The sequence below is a fragment of the Pimephales promelas genome, chromosome 23 (assembly GCF_988280905.1).
Source record: "Pimephales promelas chromosome 23, fPimPro1.hap1.1, whole genome shotgun sequence".
Taxonomy (NCBI): domain Eukaryota; kingdom Metazoa; phylum Chordata; class Actinopteri; order Cypriniformes; family Leuciscidae; genus Pimephales; species Pimephales promelas.
Window position 1 is genome coordinate 20,758,085 of NC_142791.1, and position 20,537 is coordinate 20,778,621.

The 20,537-nt window shown below is 44.0% G+C and overlaps 1 protein-coding gene across 3 annotated transcripts in view; it reads right to left on the minus strand.

The window, feature by feature from the left end:
• Positions 1 to 20,537, minus strand: part of bmp1b (bone morphogenetic protein 1b) — a 117,031-nt gene that overhangs the window by 79,325 nt on the left and 17,169 nt on the right. For all 3 annotated transcript variants that reach the window (XM_089126521.1, XM_089126520.1, XM_089126519.1), the window contains exons 4-6: positions 20,348 to 20,465; positions 11,817 to 11,995; positions 10,526 to 10,631 (exon numbers count right to left, since the gene is read on the minus strand). In XM_089126521.1, coding sequence (XP_088982647.1) covers positions 10,526 to 10,631; positions 11,817 to 11,995; positions 20,348 to 20,465 — 403 coding nt within the window. The remainder of the gene's footprint in view (positions 1 to 10,525; positions 10,632 to 11,816; positions 11,996 to 20,347; positions 20,466 to 20,537) is intronic.

The window sequence follows — 20,537 nt, forward strand, 5'->3', positions numbered from 1 at the left end:
AAGCTGTTGCGCTTGTGTTTCGGGGATGCTTTATAGTTTCCTGGTCGATACGTCACCCCGCCTATGACGTTCCGTCTCGCCGTTGGACAGATTTCATACGTGCTTCATGACTCGTCACGCAGAGGCGTTCCCACGGCGTTTACACGCAGCGTCTCGTTCCCTTCAGGGAACTAAGGTTACATACGTAACCAGAGACGTTAGTCAAAATCTAATTGTTCATTGTTTGTTCATGTTAGTTCACAGAGCATTAAAAGTCCCCTGACATGAAATTTTTAACATTAATATGAGTTCCCCTAGGCCCTAGCCTGTAAACGGTCCCCCAGTGGCTAGAAATTTCAATTTCTAAAAAAGATAGCTTTGGCTATCTTTCTCTGCCTTTGAGAAAATGAAAGGTGATCTCCTCCATTTGACATCATTCAGAGAAAAGGTAACCTCTCCTTTCTATGCTTTGCCCACCCAGAGAATTTGGCTCGCTCATGAGAAAATGAGCTAGGAACTACGAACGCGTGAGCGTGATTTGAGTTTTTTCTTTGAGAGATATCATGGCTTCCAAAAGAGCGAAGCATGGCAGTTGATCAGTGTTCGGATGTACAAATGAACACAAAAGTATTCTTTAGTTCCTTCATTCGATCCTCCGAAGAAACAATGGGTTAATTTGATTTTCTCTGGAAATGTGCCGACACAACTTCCCAAAGTTTTGTATGGTCCAAAAATTTCACCGACGACTGTTTCCTCAACTTGGACCAATACAGAGCAGGCCTCGATGAACGTCTGAAAATAAATCGATCGAGCTTCCAAGCAACAGTTTCTGATAGCCTAATTGTTCAAGTTCAGACAGGTAAACTTTCTCTCAAAGTCGTTCAATACTGTTTGTGCATTTTTGTGCTAAAATATCAATTAGTATTATATCAAATATCAATTAGTATAATATTCTTTTAGTAGGATAAAAATAATCGTATTTAAATTGTGAACAAATTATACAGAAAGCGATCAAAGAACAATCTTTCCAAACAGCGCAAGTTTATCTGGATAACTCGTTATGAAATCAATGACGCACGTTACACTGCACAACAAAGCTCTTACTGTATGTACATCATCGTGTTTGCATTGGTCAAAGCATTAGAGAGAGTGCAGAAACTGCATTGCAATGATAAGATCTTCATTCTCGAGATCAACGGACTGTCATCTGCTTGTTCAATGTGATGGGAATAGATCTAAATAGGGGAGCGCGGGGCACAACCTAACGCGGGGTTAAATGTAACACAGACTTTTTACATAGTTCGCCAGGATCAAGCCGGCCATCTTTCCGCTCTTTTTCTCTTGCTGCCAGAAGACGGTCTCCCGCGAATTTGCGGAAAGTTTTGATTATATTTCGTGAAGATACTGGAAAAAGAGTGTTTTGACACCATGAAAGTAAATTTTTATATCATTGATTTTTTTTCCGGTTTCTGGGTTGGATACGCTTCCAAATCTAACTTTATATTGCCTTAATCACTGTCTTGTTGGCTCAAACATAGCACCGTTTTGAAACATGTCAGCAATTCCTAGTGACTGTTAGCTAGGTTTAAAATATGTAATACACAGCGGGGTTGGTTGTAACACAGTGTTAAACTAAGCCGCCAAGTGTACAATGATAATCAAATGAAAACGGAGCCACACAACTTTTCAGGTTTGAGTATACATTTAACTTTGTTGGACTTTCACAAACAATGTTGGAATTTAAAATGTTTAAAATTTAGTGTACTATGAATGATAATTATTTATTATCTAGTGTACTATGAATGATTAATTATTTAGTTTATTTATTAAAAATATTATATATAAAATATATATAAAAATATTGTTTTTAATGTAATAAACCCTTTACATTTTTATTTTAAGCTCATTTGTATTATTATTATTGTTATTATTTTTACTAATAATAATTGTACATGCAGCTGCCACACACAAATTTAATTGCAATTACAATATTTATAATTGTATTTATTATTATTTATTGCAAAACTGTGCAGCCCTTTTCTATGTCTCTATCCATGATATTGATCCATAACAAAAGGATGATTGGATAAGGGGTGTATGTATGGATATCTGTCTATACAGATGCACAAACAATATCAAACTATACTAATAAAATAGTACTGAATTATGTGTGTTACACACAAGTGGTACAACTAACCCCTCTCTCTGTTACAATTAACCCCGCATATGGGGTAAGTTGTAACATTTGCACTTCTGTCACTTTCAGTACAACTGTACGAAAATGGTAGGTCCTAGAAAAAAACTTTAAGTGTTCATTTGTAGCAGAGATGTGCATGTTCCATGTAAAAAAAAATATTAATCTAACCTAATTATTTTTTAATTAATTGAGCCAAAACCAAAATGCGTTAGGTTGTGCCCCGCTCTCCCCTACTTTAAAAACTTCTCACGATTCATTAATCTCGATAGCTGTAATATTTAAAAACGTATAATAGCTGTAGTAAACGTATTCGAGAGAGTTTCACATGTAATACGTAGCTATTTAATTTGCAAGCATGTCAGCCAATCACAGCAGTGGGTGGTTACACTAAATCCCACAAGAGACACGCCCCTTCAAACAGAGCGTTCAAATCAGAGGCTAAAATCAGGCTAGAAAAAATGCCTTTTATTTCTAAGTTATGCCTAACATTATAAGGACAACCCAGGAAAGATTATAAAATAATAAAATAACCCCATGTCAAATGCAAATACAACTTTGTATTAGTAAATGTAGACAGAGCCGGCGCTAACCATATGGGTGCCCTAAGCACAAATGCTTGGTGGTGCCCCCTTAACAACCCCCCCCCAACCCCCCCCCCCCCCCCCAACCCCAACCACCCACTCACCCAAGGAATAACAACCATTCAGAATTTCTTAGTTAGGTTCTCTTTACTTCCAAAATAACTGCTGCAAATAAATAGATTTACAGTAATAATGGCACCAAATATGAAAAGAAAGAAATAATAAAAAGGTTAAAATTATAAATACCAAAAACCACCACAATTACTAAAAACACATATTTGGAACTGGCTACAACTGCTGGTTGATGGTTCTGTCACGGTTGGTAAATCCTATGTCTACTTCTCGTCTCGTGTTTCTGTTATTGTTGTGTGTGTGTGTGCTGATAGGGGGGCGTGCCGCTCTATCAGCACTCATCAGCAATCATCATCACCAGCTGCAGTCAATCATCATGTGTATATATTCTCATCGACTTCTCATCCCCTTTGTCAGATCGTTGTTTGTGGTTCCCGGTGTGTTGTCTCCTGTCTCGCTCTATCGTGTTCATCTCTGGTTCTTGTTTGCTGTCATCTGGATACTGTTCGTCGCTGGATTCACCACCTTCACCACTGCACGCTGCACGCTGCACCTGACCATCGGATCCCCTGCGTCACTAACTCGTTGCCTGTTCACTGACTGTTCTTGTGCTGACTTCATTATTACATTAAAAAGAGTTTAACTGCTATTGCTTCCTCGATCATTTCATGACAGAACGATCTGACCAAAGCATGGAAGCAGCGGAAGACTCACAGCGATCTATGAACGAGTTTGTGGGAAGCTGTCTTCAACGAATGGACACGCAGGAGAAGAACCTCAATGATACAGCTCGCGCTGTACAGGCGTTAGTGGCGCAGGTGTCTGGGCTCACCCAACAGATTCAACACCTTCGTATTCCCACTGCGCCACCCGCACCGCCGATTCCCCCACCACCACCAGTGGACCCATCCCAGTCAGAGCCTCGCCTTCCTACTCCAGAGCCATACGCAGGTGAAGAAAATTTTTGTCGAGCATTTTTGACCAGATGTACCATGCATTTCTCCCTGCAACCCAGGACGTTCCGCGAGGAGGCGACCAAAGTGGCGTTTGTCTTGACGCTTCTGACTGGGAGAGCGGCGCTATGGGGGGCAGCGGTGTGGGAGAGCCAAGACGACTGCTGTTCCTCGTTCCAGAAACTCTCCGATGAGGAAGAGAGGCTGCCAGGGTGTTGACGGAACTACGTCAGGGTGAGAGATCAGTATCAGACTTTTCCATCGAATTCCGAACCCTGGCAGCCGAGAGCAAATGGAACGAGGCGCAGTGGGACATGTTCCTGCATGGGTTGGCTGACCGCATCCAGAAGGAGATCTACGCCCAGGACCTGCCCACCAAGCTTAATGATCTCATCGCGCTGGCGTTAAGAGTGAATGCAAGCCTTTCTCGGGTCAAGAGCCGAGGTCAACACGATCGTTTCTCTGGAGGCATCGAGGGGCAGCGTTCAGGAGGCGAGGGAGCGGTCAGCCTTACCCACGATCACGAGCCCATGCAGGTGGGTCGAGCCCGGCTTTCCCGGGAGGAGAAGGAGAGGCGGAGATCCCTGGGCCTTTGTCTGTACTGTGGTGGAGCGGGACATTTGGCGTTTTATTGTCCGTTAAAAGGCCCAGCCCGACAGTAAGAATGAGGCTACTGTCGGGTGGGATCTCTGCCGAGAAGACCTCATCGACATCTACCTTCCTCCCGGTAAGGCTCCGATGGTCAACTCACCTCCACGATTGTCGAGCACTACTGGACTCAGGGGCGGAAGGTAATTTCATGGACCATTCATTCGCTAAAAGACTTCATATTCCCCTCAAACCCCTCTCACACCAGATTCATGTACACGCTCTCAACGGCCAAAGACTCCCCAACATTTCATTGATCACCGAAGATATCACCCTCATCACTTCAGGCAACCATTCAGAGACTATTTTCTTTTACATTCTGGACACTCCATTAGCCCCCATCGTTCTTGGTCACCCATGGCTCACCCGTCACAACCCCAAAATAGACTGGCAACTCAAATCAGTAGCATCATGGAGCAGTTTTTGTCATAAGTCTTGTCTTGTGTCTGCTTGTCCGTCTGTCTCTTCTCGTGTGTTACAGGAGGAAACAGTGGATTTATCAAACGTGCCCACGGAGTATCGGGATCTGAAGGAAGTGTTCAGTAAGTCTCGGGCTGATTCTCTTCCTCCGCATCGTCCCTATGACTGTGCTATAGACTTATTGCCAGGTACGTCTTCGCCTAAGGGCAAATTATATTCACTCTCGGTCCCTGAGAGAGAGGTCATGGAGAAATACATTTCTGATTCTCTAGCAACGGGATTCATCCGCCCTTCCTCTTCTCCAGCGGGGGCGGGGTTCTTTTTTGTGGGGAAAAAGGATGGATCTTTGCGACCTTGTATTGATTACCGGGGGCTGAACAACATCACGGTGAAGAATACTTATCCTTTGCCGTTGATGTCTTCAGCTTTCGAGAGGTTGCAAGGAGCATCTATTTTCACAAAACTGGATTTAAGGAATGCTTATCATTTGGTCCGCATCAGGGAGGGGGATGAATGGAAGACTGCATTTAACACCCCTAGGGGGCACTTTGAATATTTGGTCATGCCTTTCGGCTTGTCCAATAGCCCAGCGGTCTTCCAGGCACTTGTCAATGACGTGTTGCGAGACATGGTCGATCTATTCATATATGTCTACCTGGATGACATATTGATTTTTTCTTTGTCTCTCCAGGAACATGTGCAACACGTTCGACAAGTGCTTCAGAGGTTGTTAGAGAATGGGCTTTTTGTCAAGGCGGAGAAATGCGTTTTTCATGCACAGTCTGTTCCCTTTCTAGGTCACATCATCTCGGTTAAGGGAGTGCGCATGGATCCCGACAAGGTTAAGGCTGTGGTGAATTGGCCAAGTCCAGATTCCCGTAAGGCCCTACTGAGGTTTCTGGGGTTCGCCAATTTTTACCGGCGTTTTATTCGCAACTTCAGCCGCCTAGCCGCGCCTCTGACTGCCTTGACCTCCCCCAGAACGACGTTCAGGTGGTCAGACGCAGCGGAAGCTGCGTTTGCCAAACTGAAGGGTCGCTTTGTTTCAGCCCTCATCCTGATAACCCCTGATCCATCACGTCAGTTCGTGGTGGAGGTTGACGCGTCAGAGGTGGGGGTAGGTGCGGTGTTATCTCTGCGCTCTCCTTCAGACGACAAGATGCATCCTTGCGCGTTTTTTTTCGCATCGTTTATCCCCCGCTGAAAGCAATTATGACATTGGCAACAGAGAATTGTTGGCGGTCAAGTTAGCATTGGAGGAGTGGCGCCACTGGTTAGAAGGGTCGGGGGTACCTTTTATCGTCTGGACCGACCACAAGAATCTGGAATACATTCGCACTGCTAAAAGACTTAATTCCAGGCAGGCTCGGTGGGCTCTTTTTTTCGGACGTTTTGACTTTACTCTCTCGTACCGCCCGGGTTCCAAAAACATCAAACCCGATTCTTTATCGCGCATTTTTGACCGCTCCGATCGCCCGTCTACTCCCGAGTGCATTTTACCAGAGAAAGCAATTATGACATTGGCAACAGAGAATTGTTGGCGGTCAAGTTAGCATTGGAGGAGTGGCGCCACTGGTTAGAAGGGTCGGGGGTACCTTTTATCGTCTGGACCGACCACAAGAATCTGGAATACATTCGCACTGCTAAAAGACTTAATTCCAGGCAGGCTCGGTGGGCTCTTTTTTTCGGACGTTTTGACTTTACTCTCTCGTACCGCCCGGGTTCCAAAAACATCAAACCCGATTCTTTATCGCGCATTTTTGACCGCTCCGATCGCCCGTCTACTCCCGACCGCATTTTACCAGAGAATCTATTCATCTCTACACTCACATGGGAGGTTGAATCGAAGGTCAAGAAGGCCTTAGAAGGGGTAACGCCTCCGACTCGTTGCCCACCGAATCGTTTGTTCGTGCCGGAGAGTTTACGGTCCAGCGTCATTCAGTGGGGTCATTGTTCCAATGTGGCTTGTGACCCAGGAGTCAGTCGTACCATGTTTTTGGTTAAGCAACGATTCTGGTGGCCTCTCATGTCTCGTGACGTTCGAAATTTTGTATTGGTTTGTTCAGTTTGTGCCACAGGTAAGACTTCCAATCGACCCCCAGATGGGTTGCTTCAACCGCTGCCGGTGCCTTCGAGACCCTGGTCCCACATCGCGCTAGATTTTATCACCGCCCTCCCACCCTCCCAGGGTCACACGGTAGTTTTGACCGTGGTGGACCGGTTCTCGAAGGCGGCCCATTTTATTCCCTTGCCCAAATTACCTTCAGCCAAGGAGACAGCGGTGAGTGTCATTGACCACATCTTTCGGCTTCATGGCCTCCCGACAGACGTGGTCTCTGACAGAGGACCCCAATTTGTGTCCAAATTTTGGCGAGAGTTTTGTAGACTGCTGGGGGCGACTGTCAGTCTCTCGTCTGGGTTCCATCCCCAGAGCAATGGTCAAACTGAACGAGCCACCCAGGATTTGGAGAGAACGTTGCGATGTTTAGTGTCCAAGAATCCTTCCTCCTGGAGCCAGCAGTTGTCTATGGTGGAGTACGCCCACAACACGTTGCCAGTGTCATCCACGGGCCTATCACCATTTGAGTGTAGTGTAGGTTACCAGCCACCTATGTTTCCTAGTCTGGAATCCGAAGTTGCGGTCCCCTCCGCCCACGCCTTCGTCCAGCGGTGTCGCCGCACTTGGACTAGAGCCCGTGAGACTCTACTCCAAGTGGGGGCGCGCACCAAGGTCAAAGCCGATCGCCACCGGCGGAGACCTCCCGTATACGTCGTCGGTTCTAAAGTGTGGCTTTCTACTAAGGACATTCCACTCCGTTCCATTTCGAATAAACTTGCACCCAAATTCATTGGCCCGTTTGCTGTCACCAAAATCATTAGTCCGGTGACAGTCCGCCTGAATCTTCCTCCAGTGTACAGGAGGATTCATCCCGTCTTTCACGTTTCCAAAATTAAGCCCGTCTTTTATGCTCGCATTAATCCGCCAGTCCCGGTTCATCGCTGGTTCTTGTTTGCTGTCATCTGGATACTGTTCGTCGCTGGATTCACCACCTTCACCACTGCACGCTGCACCTGACCATCGGATCCCCTGCGTCACTAACTCGTTGCCTGTTCACTGACTGTTCTTGTGCTGACTTCATTATTACATTAAAAAGAGTTTAACTGCTATTGCTTCCTCGATCATTTCATGACAGGTTCTTCCTCCTGGCCTTGAGTTGCTCCTTGCATGTATTTTAGCATTGACCCTGCATTCAGAAATACAAGACAAAATATTCAGGGATTCTACTGAATCAATAACCATCATACAAAAATATTGCACACATTAGTCTTTTATATAATATAGTCATATGTGTCACTGGAACATTTAAAATTCAAAACTCTATTCTACATTTAAAAGAGGTCTGATGAGGCACAATATAATAATTCTGTACAAAATTTGTAGGGCTGGGAAAAGATGAATCGCGATTAATCGCATCCAAAATAATATATAAACAGTATATACATGCAAATATATACAGTATATACATGCAAATATTTCTTAAATATATATGTGCATATGTGTGTATATTATATATACACAATAATTATACACAGTACACTCACATATCATGTAGACACTTTTATTTTGGATGTGATTACGCTTTTCCCAGCCCTAATAATTTGACAACTCCATATGAAAATATACAAACAGTGAGATTGTGTTTTTTTTTTTCTAATTGCAGTTTCACCAATAGATGTCGCCCTTTGACCGCATTATCCGATAGAACAACAACGAAAAAACGTATCTCTAAGCGATCTTCCTTTTCTTCTCAAACAAACTAACTGCATCTTAAACAGCCCAAGTAAAAAAAAAAATTCCCGGGGAGAAACCCCCGGACCTCCGTTAAAATAAAAAAAGCCCTGGATCATTTGCACAACTAGCGACGCCCCTCTGGACATGCACACACGAAGCAAGGGCGCCTACAAAACTAACACTTTTATTTAAAACATTGTCTTACCTGCAAACGAGTATCATCCCACTGTCTCTTCTTTTTCCTTTTTTCCGCCTCCGACTCTTGGTGCCTTTTCGAGGCCATGTCTGATGTCGATCAGGTGTCTGCCAAATTTGACACTGATTGAGGAACAGACCACTGCGAGGTGGGGAAGGGGGGGGGGCACCAGAGGGAGGCTGGCACACGAGATTCACCTTTTTCTTCACTAATTTGGTCTAGGCCTATATTACTTTTGTATTGCTTTTGTATATTAACATGCTTTAGACATATTTTATTTGTTATTTATACTAGTAGCCTATTGTGATGATTTTTCACGACCCAGATTTTTTGGTGCCCCCCCAAGCACTTGGTGCCCTACGCGCAGTGCGTGATGTGCGTGTGCGGAGCGCCGGCCCTGAATGTAGAAATAACCATTGACCAAGACTAATAAATGCTGTAGAAGTGTTGTTTATTGTTAGTTCATGTCGTTGAAGGGATAGTTCACCCAAACATGAAAATTCTGTCATTAATTACTCACCCTCATGTCATTCCAAATCCGTAAGACCTTTGTTCATCTTCAGAACACAAGTTAAGATATTTTTTGATGAAATCCGAGAGCTTTCTGTCCCTCCATTGACAGCTATGCAACTGACACTTTCAAAGCCCAGAAAGGTAGTAAAGACATTGTTAAAGTAGTCCATGTGACTCATTCAACCTTAATTTTATAAAGTGTCAAAAAAAAAAAAAAACGACTTTATTCAACAATTTCCGATGCACGTTCTCGAGAGCACTACGATGCATGCATGTGTTGCTGACACAAGAGCCGATGTTCAGACATAGAACCCAGAAGCGTTGCACAGAAGAGTTTCCTCAGCTCTTCCGGGTTCTATGTCCGAAAACCGTCTCCTGCGTCAGCACCACATGAATGTGTCATGATGCTCTCATGAACATGTACAAAGAGTGTTTTAATTATGCCTTTTATTCACATTTAAGCATTCATCACACACAAAAGTTGTGGTAAATGGAAAACTCAAGCATGTTACGCAGCACATTTGAGCTTCAGCAAGAACCAATGAGGTTTGTTCTCGCACGTCAAACATGTTTGGTTGAGCTTTTGTTTGTTTGCTGATCATAATGAATAAATAAATGCCTAAAGTCCATCGGTTCATCATATATAGTGATCGAGTCTCTTCAGAAAATGTGGGAAAAACGTTCATTAGTTTTATGATTTCTTTTGAAGCGTCAACATCTCAGTTGTGTAGCTGTCAATGGAGGGACAGAAAGCTCTCAGATTTCATCAAAAAAGATTTTCATTTGTGCTCTGAAGATGAACAAAAGTCTTACTGGTTTGTAACGAAGTGAGGGTGAGTAATTAATGACAGAATTACATTTTTGGGTAAACTAACCCTTCAACTATTGAAACCTTATTGTAAAGTTTTACCATTTATTTTTTTAGAATAAATAGAATTTTTTATATTAGGCTTTATATTTCTTAATATGTTTATAATTTTTTATAATAATGATTCTCCAATCAAAACAGAATATAACAAAAGAGTCAATGTGAGGCTGCATAATCAGACTGTGGTGATAATCATAAATGGTGTTTAGCAGAAAAGTTATTTATTTGTATGTTATATATTATCCAATTATCTCTAAAATAATATCTATGGTGTACAAATGCATTAAATGCTTAAGAGTCAAAACCTGGAAAAAGTATTTCTGGCGTAATGCATGATACTGTTAAAGTCGTAAACCTCCCCGAGCGAGTCCACATCATCTGGCTCCATCTTTTCGAAATTGTACTCCTGACCTGTAAAATGCAACATAGGCTCCATCACACAAACACTTCCACTGAATTCCATGCACATATTATTACGTATTATTCTGGATTTTAGATATACCCTAATGGGTAACACTTTACAATAACTCCACGCTATTAATCATTTTTTAAGCATGAGTATACAGTTAATCATTATTTATAAAGCATTAATAGACAATAAGCAGTTTATATATACAGCTATAAATGCCTTTTTCTTGATTTATAACCATATCTATAATGCATTTAATAATTGTATTTTCATACTTTGTTAATGATAAATTAATAATTTCTAAATGAAGTATAGCATTATTTACAAACCAGTTAGTTAAGAGTTGTCAGTCATTCATAAGATCACTTAGAAAGTGTAAGTAAGTGTAGTGAATTCAGGTAGTTATAAAGCATTTACTAGTGGTAAGTAAACTATTTTGTGAGCTCATCTAAAGTGAGGACTATTCATGCCTTGTAAAGCATTTATAAAGGAGATTTAAATGCACATCAGTCTTCTAAACAGTAAAGTGTAACAAACACAACACAGTGATACAGAACATAGAAATATTTAACAGCCTTTAAATCTCCTTTATAAATGCTTTACAAGGCATGAATAGTCCTCACTTTAGATGAGCTCTCGAACATAGTTAACTGACCACTACTAAATGCTTTATAACTATCCGAATTAACCCTGAATTACAGCATAAATACATGTTAATAAAGCATTTATTAACACACTAAGTAGCCATCACTATATGTCTAAACAATAAGATGTATGAATGTACATTTAAATAATTTATTAATCATTTACTTACACGTTCTAAGTAATCTTATGAACCACTGACACCTCTTAAATAACTGGTTTATAAAAAATGCAATTCTTCATTTAGAAATGATTAATTGGTCATTAGTAAAGGATGAAAATACAATTATTAAACAAATTATAGATATGCTTTTAAATCAAGAAGAAATCATGTATAGCTGTATTTATAAACGGCTTATTAATGTCTATTAATGCTATATGAATGATGAATTAACTGTTTACTCATGCTTAACTAATGATTATTAGCGTGTAGTTATTATAAAGTGTTACCGTATAAGGGATATGAAGTTACAGGTAGCAACTATAAGCAAACAGAAGCATGAGATGTCATTCCAGTTACCCAGAGGCTTAGATAGTTCTTGTACCTGGCTGGATGTTTTCTCGAAATATATTAACATGTTCATCCCGGTCAGGTCGTGTGTGCTCGTGCCAGAATCCAATGACATGTCCGAGTTCATGCACCACGATGCCAAACTTGTCGCAGTTCTTCCCGATAGATATGGCCTGTGCACCTCCACCCCTCCGCCCGACAAATGAGCAGCACCTGCAAAGAAGCCAACTTGGGGTTAGAAAACACTATTGAACATAATACTGTAGTAGATGCATTTGGTAAACAGAGTCAAACTTATGTTTGAATATTTACTTTTTTTCTCTTCTCAGGTTAAGCTACTATACCGTTTAAAAGACATTTCTGTCATGACAACTTTTGGAGTGTTTAGCATGGTAATGGACAGACAATGTTGATATGTTTGGTCTTGTCAGAATAGATCTGCTACACTGCTGCTGCTGTGAGAAAGTAAAACATGCTGTTGCTGTACAATATAGCGTACATTAATTACCCGTAGCAGATCTATACAGGTGGAGCTGGGGAAGGTGGAGGGTTTCTGATGTGCGCTGCAACTGCTACAGCAAATGCTGACCAGTATTTGAAGGTTAAGCAGCAAGTTCATTGGCTTCTGATACAGAGGGAACCAATCTGTTCCCTATCAATAATGATGTGATTGCAAGCAGATCAGCCTGTGTCATATAGAGTTTCATGACAGAACTTTGTATTTACAGTATTACATTTTTTTTTAATTTAAAATAAATTCTGAGTGTTGGGTAAATAACTTTAAAAAATAATTAATTACTAGCTACTAATTTCATCTTCACCAGTGTAAGTGTAACTATTACATTACTTATTACTAATTACTTTCTAAATCTCAAATCAACCTCAACCAGTAGAACAATCTAAGGATAGACATGAAACGTCAATGAAATGTCTGCTTTTTTAATTCTTTCAAACAAATATGTAATTGAAAAAAATATTCTTCTTGCTATTTAAAGGGAGGTTACATTAAAAAAAAACGTCTCGGTTACGGATGTAACCCTCGTTCCCTGAGTAGGAGTTCCGTTACGTCAGAAGTGACGGAGAATGGGGGTTTCGCATGAAAGCCAATCCTCTTCGAGTATTTAACAACGAGCCAATGGCATGAAAATGCCTTGGGGCTGCGGAATTTGCATAGCGTATCTCCGCCCCACGCAGTGGGTATAAAAGGAGGAAGTGAACGCAACCGCAGTATGTCTTCGCTGAGGAGCCAAGGCTGAACTCCGGCGTCTACCCAGCGATACAGCTGAAGTGGCAGGGAGACGTAACGTCTCCGTTCCCTACTCAGGGAACGAGGGTTACATCCGTAACCGAGACGTTCCCTTTCGTAGTCACTTCGAGTTACGTCAGAAGTGACGGAGAATGGGGGTCAGTGCCATCACGCCATCTTCAAGCTGTCTTCCAGTGCCCTGCGAAAGTCTGGACCCCTGCACCTTACCTTTTTTTTAGGGATCCCACTTTGACAAAGGATTACCAAGGTACACTGGGAAACATATCCCGGGAGGGACATGCTACCAGATGCCTACCAAAGGAGGACTTACAAATACACATATGGCCGCAAGGAACGCATATGGAGATCACTGGAGGACCAACCGCAGGTGGCTACTAGAATTTAACTCCAGGGGTGGCAGATGGCTTGCCAAGGGAAGACACATGCTCAGAGAGGCTTAAAGTGGATAATACACATGAGACAGTTACCATAGGGAACCGTGCACATGGAGGCACCTAGCCAGCATCCAGAGCAACAGCAGTGGTGCCCGCATCATCGGTGCTGGAGGACTCAAGGCTTCAACGGAAGACACTGAGGAAATATCGCACTTATCCAATCCGAGGAGTGGAATGGCGAGCAAGCGAAGACACCTAAGCGGGTCCAGTACTGGCGGAAGCGAGTACGTGAGAGGACACCGGCTCAATTCGCAGATTATAGAATCTGGCGAAGGTGTTTGGTGTCGCCCAGCCTGCAGCTCTGCAGGTGTCTGTTAGCGAGGCGCCACGCGCTAGAGCCCAAGAGGAGGCCACACTCCGAGTGGAATGGGCCGTCACACCAAGGGGGCACGGACGGCCTTGCTGCTGGTAAGAAAAAGCAATGGCGTCCACTAACCAGTGAGACAGCCGTTGCTTTGAGAGAGCCCTTCCCTTCTGGCTCCCTCCATGACAGACGAAGAGCTGGTCTGAGGTCCTGAACACCGCGTTCTGTCGATGTAGGTGTGGAGTGCACGTACTGGACAGAGCAGTGCAAGGCTGGGACTGCCTCCTCCAGGGGCAGCGCTTGCAGGTTCACCACCTGGTCCCGGAAGGGAGTGGTAGGAACCTTGGGCATATATCCAGGCCGGGGTCTCAAGAACACGTGAGAGTAAGCCGGCCCGGACTCCAGGCACGCTTCGTCAACGGAGAGTGCGTGCAGGTCCCTTACTCTCCTGATGGAGGCCAATGCAATCAGGAGGGCTGTCTACATAGGACAGGGCAAAAACTCTACCGACTGCAAAGGCTCCAGGGGAGGCCTCTGCAGAGCACTTAGATCTACTGAGAGGTCCCCAGATGGAACGAGGGGAGGGAGGCGGTTTTAGCCTCCTCGCTCCCCTCAGGAACCTGATGACCAGGTCATGCTTCCCATAGACTTACCTTTCACTGCATCATGAGACGCGGCAATGGCCGCGACATGAACCCTAAGGGTGGAGGGCTACAGCCTACGCTCCAACCCTTCTTGCAGGAAGGAAAGCACGACCCCGATCGAACACCTCCGGGGGTCTTCTCCGCGAGAAGAGCACCAGCTGACGAAGAGGTTCCACTTCAACGCGTAAAGGTGTCTCGTGGACGACGCTCTAGCGGAAGTGATGGTTGCCGCCACCGCAGGTGGCAGCGAACTCAACACGTGTAGCCTCCACACGTGTAGCCTCCAAGATCGGGACGAGGGTGCCACAGAGTGCCCCGTCTCTGAGTGAGTAGATCTAGACTCAGAGGAATAGGCCAAGGAGATAGGGCGGACCCGTGACAGCTCGTCGGCCGCCAGGTTCCGGTCTCCTGGAATGTACACTGCACGAAGGGACCTCAGGTGCTTCTGACTCCATATCAGGAGGTGGCGGGCGAGCTGCGACAACCGGCGTGAGCGTAGACCACCCTGGTGGTTGATGTATGCTACTGCTGCGGTGTTGTTTGAACGGACAAGTACGTGTTGACCCCTGAGCAGTGCTCGAAAGCGGTGCAGGGCCAGGCGTACTGCCAGCAGCTCAAGGCAATTGATGTGCATGAGGCGCTGGGGTCCTGTCCAGGAACCCGCGGCTGCATGCCCATTGCACATGGCACCACAACCCGTGGTAGATGCATCCATGGAGACAACGAGATGCCTGGAAACTTGCTGAAGAGGGACACCGGCCCGTAAAAGCTGAGGTTCGACCACGGAGAAGGTATGGCGGCACGCTGGAGTCACTGGAACTCGGAGCGAGCCGCGATGCCACGCCCACCTCGGGACTCAATCGCGAAGCCACAGCTGAAGCGGTCTCATATGAAGCAATCCGAGCGGCGTTGCCGCGGCTGCGGATGTCATATGCCCTAGGAGCCTCTGAAAGTTTCAGTGGAACCGCTCTCTTGCCCTCAAACAGTCGAGGACAAGTCAGCAGTGAGTGCGCGTGCTCATTCGTGAGCTGCGCGGACATGGCGACCGAGTCTATCTCCATGCCGAGAAAAGAGATCCTCTGCACGGGGCAAAGTTTGCTCTTCTCCCGGTTGACCCGAAGGCCCAGACGGGCTAGGTGCTGGAGCACCAGGTCTCTGTGTCCGCAAAGCTGTTCTGGAGAGTGTGCCAGTATCAGCCAATCGTCGAGATAAATCAGGATGCGAACCCCGTGTTCGCGAAGGGGAACAAGGGCTGCCTCGACCGCACCGCCGAAACATTTAGATGATGCTCCTGGACCACAGCGGTGGGCATCACCTGACCAAGGGAGCGAGCGGCCGCTTCCGTCGCCCGTTTGAGAGCAAGGTAGGCAGCAGGCTCGCAGCTCGCTTGGTCCGTCCTCTCCTCATGCACATTCCTGAGCAGCTAGCAGGTGCTCATCATATGCAGGGCGGAGGCTGCCTGTCCCGCCGCTCTACAGGATCGCGCCGCCATCGACGACGAGAACCCATAGGCTTTGGATGGGCATCTGGGAGCACCGCGGGAGGACGCGCCCTGCGGACGCAGCTGCATCGCAACAGAGCGCTCCACCGGGGGAGTCCCAGCGTACCCACAGGCAACCGCGTCGCCGAGGGGAGGAAAGGCGGGGAAACTGAAGCACGCTCTCGGGGCTTTTTTTTTTAACCCAAGTGCGTGTCAGTTCCGCATGCAACTCTGGGAAAAAGGAAATTGGGATTGGCCGTGGCCGTGGCCGTAAGGCGGCAGCGTTACCCAAAAACCAATTATCCAGCCGCGAGAGATCGGGACAGGGCGGAGTTCCACCCCCACCCGATGCTCGCGGAGGCCCGAGATAGCATGGCCATCATCGCGGGATCAGACACGGCGACGTTGACACTCCCGAGGGAGGCAACGCGGCCGCATCCTCACTTCCCGAGGAGTCAAGCCCGCCTTGTGATGCTGCGATCGTCATCGCATCATCCTCTGGAGCGCTGAACGAAACAGACGGTACCTGCAAAGAGACAGACGTCTGAAGCGATACAGCGCTCACTGGCTCTAACACTGGAGCGGTGGGTGTGGCCCAAGGAACTAGCGTCGGGGGTTGTGCCACACATTCACCGTCATATCACCCTATCCGCAAGTCGAAGAGCTTCTATTTTAAGAAGCAGAATGAGTAACGGACACGGGGACTCTCACTTTACCAGATCATTGAGTCTAGATCACAGTGTAGAGATGCTCATGTTCCCATTCAGAAGGAACATGAGTCATCCACGAACGCTGCTACTGCATGCTGAAAGCCCAGGCACACAGAGCAGCGATCGCGACCATCAGAAAATGACATGAAACGATCGCACCCAGAAGAACACGGGCGAGTCGTCTTTTTAAAAGACGTGCCGCGTGCAGCTCTTTCACTTAGAGAGGAGGAAATTCACTCTTTCAGCGCTGAGGCGACCAAGGAGAAGCGCAAAGTCTGGCAGATCACTGCTCAGATCGCAGGCAATGCAGAGTCTGGCTGGGTACTGCCGTCACACCAACACTGAAGAGGACGCTCGTCTCGAAGAGTCTTGAATCAGTGAGAATGGCTTGAGGAGTGAAGAAATCTCTTGGCTCCGAAGCAAAAACATACTGCGGTTGCGTTCACTTCCTCCTTTTATACCCACTGCGTGGGGCGGAGATACGCTATGCAAATTCCGCAGCCCCAAGGCATTTTCATGCCATTGGCTCGTTGTTAAATACTCGAAGAGGATTGGCTTTCATGCGAAACCCCCATTCTCCGTCACTTCTGACGTAACTCGAAGTGACTACGAAAGGGAACATACATTTTTACATTATACATTAAATTGTAATTGTTTTATATAGAATTGTTCCATAATCTATACAGTACAGTATTTAATGCAACTACATAATGAACTGTGATTAAATATAGAAAAAATAATCAGAAAGAGTAATCATTTATTTTACTTTTTCAAGGGAAAAGTAATTCAATTACTGTTAGTAATTCAATTACCTAGTAAATATACACAACACTGGTTTCCACGAACATATTAAGCAACAACTGTTAAATATTATATGAAATAAAAAACAAATGTTTCTTGAGCAGCAAATCTGCATATTAGAATGATTTCTGAAGGATCATGTGACACTGAAGGCTGGAGCAGTTGTTACAGACAATTACAGATTGTTACAGAATTAAATGGAGGGGGGAAAAAATATATAAATATATATATATTTAAAATCACCATATTAGTGTTTTACTGTATTTTTATACCAAATGCAGCATTGGTGAACATAACATGAGTGGTGTTTGTCTGAACAAATGAGGCAGGGCAGATGATGTTTGAGAAAGCTGTTCGAAAACCATCGAGCATGACAACAAGTAAGTTCATCCTTCAGCCAACTGAGTTATTGTGAGACACACAGGGAGCTGAATACAGCAAATTCTATAGTCTGTCAGACCTTGAGGTCAGGATCTGCCTCTGCTGAGAAGAAAAGGCTTTGTGTTGACTGAATCCAAAGCAAGGATGTTTTTGTCACAGGCGGCACATGGCCTGCTCTTTTGGGAACTGCGGTGGAGTGACATGGCTGTTGGACCCATGAAAATTTCAGCAAGGTCCTTCTTTTTACTACACTCCACGTCAATCATTCATTTAGTGCTATAAAAATATAGTGTTTATTTGTTGATCAAATAGTGTAGCCTTGGTTAGCATAAGAGACTTCTTTCAAAAAAAAAAAAAGGCTCAGGCTCAGGTCGAAAATCCTTGGGATTGTATAATAACATTAAACAATTTCTTAAGATTGTATAACAACATTAAAACTATATTAAAATTAATGTATTATTATATTAATTGTATGCATATATATGTGCGGTCACTCTGAAAAGCAACAAAGCCGTGTTTTTAATCACAATTGACCCTTAATTTACCTTCTTAATGGCAATTAAACAAACAATTCTAGGGCTGCAACAACTAATCGATAAAATCGATTATAATCGATTATGAAAATCGTTGTCAACGAATGTCATTATCGATTAGTTGGTCTGATTACGTCACGGGGATTGTTTACATGCTACATGCGCTTCTTACATGCGCTTCATGAGGCACACACGCAGTCTCTCTCCCCTCACCGCTCTACCCTGTCTCGCACGCGCAACACCGACTGTTTAAACGGAGCACATTATCTTCTCTCTCGCGCGCGCAACACGGATGGTTTGGAGCACATTATTTCTGTCTCGCATGCGCGCTCTTGATTCCGTGAGTTTGAACTAATTTGCGGGCATCAGGAAACCGCTATCAATATGCAGCATACACGAAAATCATTCACCTTTCGGCAAATTCGCCGTTTTGAAACCAAAATAGGTGACCTATGTTAATCGTGTATACTTTATGAAGCCATACTATATAGTATAATGTGAGATAGAAATGTATATTTAAGTAATTAAATTAAAGTTAACCAAAGATTTTCCCTCCACTGCGGCTGTCAGTCATTCTCTATTTGGTGTTCAAACAGCTCGTCGCGTTCGGTTACAACAGTTAACATGATGAAACTCTTTCCAAGATGATTCAATGTTATTATTATAATTGATCCGTAGATAAAGGTCTATGGTTTCGTAATATAAAAACTATCTTGCTAGACTTTTATTGCTGTAACTTAATCACTTTCTACTGAGTGTCTGTTAGATCACAACACTATAGTAGAGTCGGCGCACTATAATTGTTCTTCACGTGCACAGTAGCCTAACTGAAATTTAAAACTGTTAAAAGAAAAGGCTTAATAAACTATTGCAAAGATACTGTATAATACACAGTCAATATGTCTTTCTCTTTCCTTGGTGCTTTTAACTTTAATGCGGCGGACACTGAAGAGCTGCGCGCCGCCCTGTGACTCCGTGATGCTTCAAGCGCATCATTCAGCGCTCGCGATGCGCATTTGCACTCTGTGCAGCTCTTTCATGATCATGTCATAATACTTTTGCGCAATAAAAGCTTATTAATAGCCTTTCTTGTTCTGTCCTATCTATTATATTTTGCTTCCTCACTAAACAGCTGTGCTTTACATTTAAAACAGCTGTGCATCTGATTTTTACGATGTTTTTCATGAATGTATAACAACAATACAAAGAGCAATGTGCAACGTTTTAGTGCTACACTTATTGTCTCTTATTTGTTCCCCACTAAGGAATGTTTTTTTTCACTAAATGTTCAGATTTTATAAAATTATTGTGCACTTGTGATATTTTTAGGCTAAGTTTTTCTGAGTTATCCACTAATCTAGTTTACAATAGCATTTTTGTCATAGGTTATGGTCATATATATTTTTTTTTATTTGTTGTTTTTCTTTATAATGAAGTTGTCTGTATTAAGTAGATTGTTTAACACACAAAAGAGTGTGGTTTTTAGTGTTTTAGGGTTTTATTTAGTTATAATAAACAAAAAAATGAAATACATTTTTTATCCGATTAATCGATTAATCGAAAAAATAATCGTCCGATGAATCGATTATCAAAATAATCGTTAGTTGCAGCCCTAAACAATTCAATTATGTTAACCAATAGCAAAGCTATTTAGACATTGATTTTGCAAATACACATTCACACAATTCTAGCTGCAATAGTTTCTAATTAGACAATCATGTATTTTTGTGTGTGTGTTGAATGTCTTGTAAAATGATTTGTGAATGGCAATTCACAGTGACTGCACTGAAGCAATGCATGCTGGGAGCCAGATTTGCTCTAGAAGAAAACTCGCTTGTGCACTTGTTGCCTATAGAAAGTCAAATCAAGGAAACTGCTGTAATGATTGGAGCTTTGGGATACTGGCAGGGAGGTGAGATTCTGAGCATCACGGACTGAGGGAGAAACTGGAATAGTCAATAAAGTGAGCAACAGTAGCCTCTCTACAAAGAAACTCAGAACACGAACTTACCCACATGACCGGATGGTAAAGACGATGTAACTCTCCTCCGTGCTTCTTTCCTTGAAGGTCACACAAGTGTGTTTCTCCCAGTGACGCATGGCTTGCTTGAAAATGGCTCGCTGGCTGCCTACAAGGCATTTGATTTAAATCAGTAAAGGACGTCTAGATAACACTTTGGGCACCAACTTACTAATGAAAA